This window comes from Phalaenopsis equestris, unplaced genomic scaffold, assembly GCF_001263595.1.
Source record: "Phalaenopsis equestris unplaced genomic scaffold, ASM126359v1 Scaffold000123, whole genome shotgun sequence".
NCBI classification, from domain to species: domain Eukaryota; kingdom Viridiplantae; phylum Streptophyta; class Magnoliopsida; order Asparagales; family Orchidaceae; genus Phalaenopsis; species Phalaenopsis equestris.
This window is the reverse complement of record NW_018164565.1, coordinates 1456839-1459582: the sequence shown is the minus strand read 5'-3', so window position 1 is coordinate 1459582 and position 2744 is coordinate 1456839. Positions and strand designations below refer to the sequence as shown.

The window sequence follows — 2744 nt, the reverse complement described above, 5'->3', positions numbered from 1 at the left end:
TAAATGAATGCTTTATTATATAGTTAATCAAGTTTGATGCCTAATTGAAATCAACTAAACAATTGCTCTAATTGAGCTTTTAAACAAGCCCAACTCAAGCTAACGAGCCAAACTCGAGCCAAATTTACTATTCACGAGCTATCGAGCTAAATATTAAAGCTTAATTCAAGCTAGATGAGCTCATTTTTAATCATGCCAGCGTGATTAGACTCGAGCTCGACCTCTTTTTTAATAATAAGAGCTCGACTAAACTCATTTGCACACCCATGCTAGTCCGATACATGAAAAATTTGCACCCCGATGCCGGATACATGAATACATTAAAAATGGTATGGTATATATATACTTTTTATTGACGTCTCAAGCGTCATCTACACTACCTGCGCCGTCCCCTTCCTCCTCGCAGCCGCCGCCCGCGCCGTCTCTACCGGCGAGCATACAATTTCTAGAATCCGCCTCATTTATTTCTCCCTCATATGGATCAAACTCTAGTTTCCTCCTCTTCCTCCTCATCCCCGATCCTCGAAACCCTAGGCGAAGAAATCCTTCGAATCCTCTACCCCGTATCATTGTGCATGTTTCTCGTCGTCCTCCTCGTTTCCGCACTCACCTCCGACGACACCTCCCCCATATCTTTCTCCTCTGTTGCCAACCTTGTCTATTATGAATCATCCTCAGACTCTTTCTGGTCGAAGCTCTCCGGTGCCTTCCTTAACTCCCTCCTCTTCATCGCCATCGTTACAGTCTTAACCTTCCTCCTTGTCCTCCTATTCTACCTGCGCTGCACTCCTTGCCTCAAATCCTACATGGCCTTCTCCTCATTCGCAGTCCTTTTCTTTCTTGGCGGTGAGATCTCTGTCCTCCTGCTATCCCGCTTTGCGGTTCCGCTTGACGCATTCTCCTTCCTCCTACTTCTCTTCAACTTCTCCGTTGTTGGAGCCTTTTCTGTTTTCTTATCCAAGGCTCCGATTTCGCTTACCCAGGGTTACTTGGTCATCATCGGTGTGCTCGTGGCTTACTGGTTCACGCTTCTTCCAGAGTGGACTACATGGACGCTGTTGATCTCCATGGCATTGTATGATATCGCTGCTGTTTTGCTTCCGGTTGGGCCGCTTAGGCTTCTGGTGGAGTTGGCGATCTCGAGAGACGAGGAGATTCCAGCGCTAGTATATGAAGCTCGGCCGGTGGATCCCCAGGCTAGTGGTAGGAGGTTGTGGAGAGAAAGAAGGAATCTTGAGGTCAATCCAGATTCAATTTCTAATAATGATGCTCCGAGGCATGGGAATCCAACACAGCAGACAAGGATGACAATTACAGTGGAAGAAACATCAGGTGAATATTCTTCTAATTCTGAATTACTGGCTCCATTAGTGTCACAGCAGCCAAGAAGGCAAGAGATGGAGGCGGTGGAGGGAATCGGATTGGGATCTTCTGGTGCTATCAAGTTGGGATTGGGGGACTTCATCTTTTACAGCGTGTTGGTTGGGAGAGCTGCGCTGTATGATTTCATGACAGTATATGCTTGTTACCTCGCCATTGTTGCAGGGCTTGGTTTAACTCTTTTACTGCTGGCGTTTTATAGGAAAGCTGTACCTGCTCTTCCTGTATCTATAGCACTTGGTGTGCTGTTTTATTTATTGACGAGGGAATTGTTAGAAGTTCTCGTTGTTCAGTGCTCGGTGAATTTGCTGATGTTTTGATGAGTTAGTATTGCTTTGGATATGGTTATTTGTGCAAGGCGACCTCCATTGATGGACACTGATTTTAGCTTTCAGCAAGTGAAATAAGTTTTAGAAATTTGTATGATAAGAAAGGATACAATGCCCATTTGAAATATGGTGGAATGCAAGGCAGGTAAATTATTGATTTTTTATTGAATAAAATTATTTTCAATCATGTTATTGAATGAAATTATTGATTGGGTGTGGGACTTTTATTTCTTACTTTGATAACTTCTTTATTGGAACTAATTTCTTTTACATAATTTGTTGCTTGTTTGCAGGTGCTTTAAAATTTGTTCAAATTTGGTACTATTGAATTCTTATTGCAGTGATTAAATTAGGATTGTTCTTTAATTTTTCGCGGTTCAAAATTCTTATTTGTTCGGATTTATTATATCATTGCACTATTTTTTGTGTTTTAATTCTTGAATTTTTTTGTTTGTTTTTAAACTGGTTGACTTATATAGTACATGCATTATGATCTATGAATCATTGAGTCACTTCATATGATTTACATATATCGCATCAAATATTTGCATATCCTAATCATTTGCAGCAGTTCAGGAGGGAAGGATACTTATAGCTAAGTGCTTACGTGAACCAAATTTAATTTTCTTATTTGTTAGTTTACTTGCGAAAGATTTAAGTTTTAGACCATTAATCAGCTACACGTTTTTATTGCATAAACCTCCTCAGCATTTTCTTGCTGTATTTCTTCTTTTGATTTTGCTGCAGCATTTTATATTTTGATGAAATGAGTGTTATTGTTTTATGCATTTTTTTTGGATTTAAAAATCAAATAGTAAAAAAAAAATACAACTTGCATGCCAATGTTATGTAAGTTTGGTAGACATTCAAGAGAAGAATATTTTCCATGATTATTTCTATTTGATATTGTTGAAAGATCTCAAAAATACTAATGATTATATTCCATATTTGTTATAACTCTATATTTAGAGGGTTATAAATTATATGAGGGATCTTGAAAATCTCAATTTATTTCTCTCCTTAAATTAGAGAGAT

The 2744-nt window shown here is 39.1% G+C and overlaps 1 protein-coding gene across 1 annotated transcript; it reads left to right on the top strand.

Annotated features, from left to right (window-relative positions):
• Positions 1–342: 342 nt before the first annotated feature.
• On the top strand, positions 343–1922 carry LOC110021166 (presenilin-like protein At2g29900). Its single transcript, XM_020719555.1, has one exon. The coding sequence runs from the start codon at positions 477–479 to the stop codon at positions 1698–1700; it is 1224 nt and encodes a 407-aa protein (XP_020575214.1). The 5' UTR covers positions 343–476; the 3' UTR covers positions 1701–1922.
• Positions 1923–2744: the final 822 nt, after the last annotated feature.

Coding starts and splice junctions, on each gene's coding strand:
- LOC110021166 (XM_020719555.1), top strand. CDS start 477: ATGGATCAAACTCTAGTTTCCTCCTCTTCCTCCTCATCCCCGATCCTC.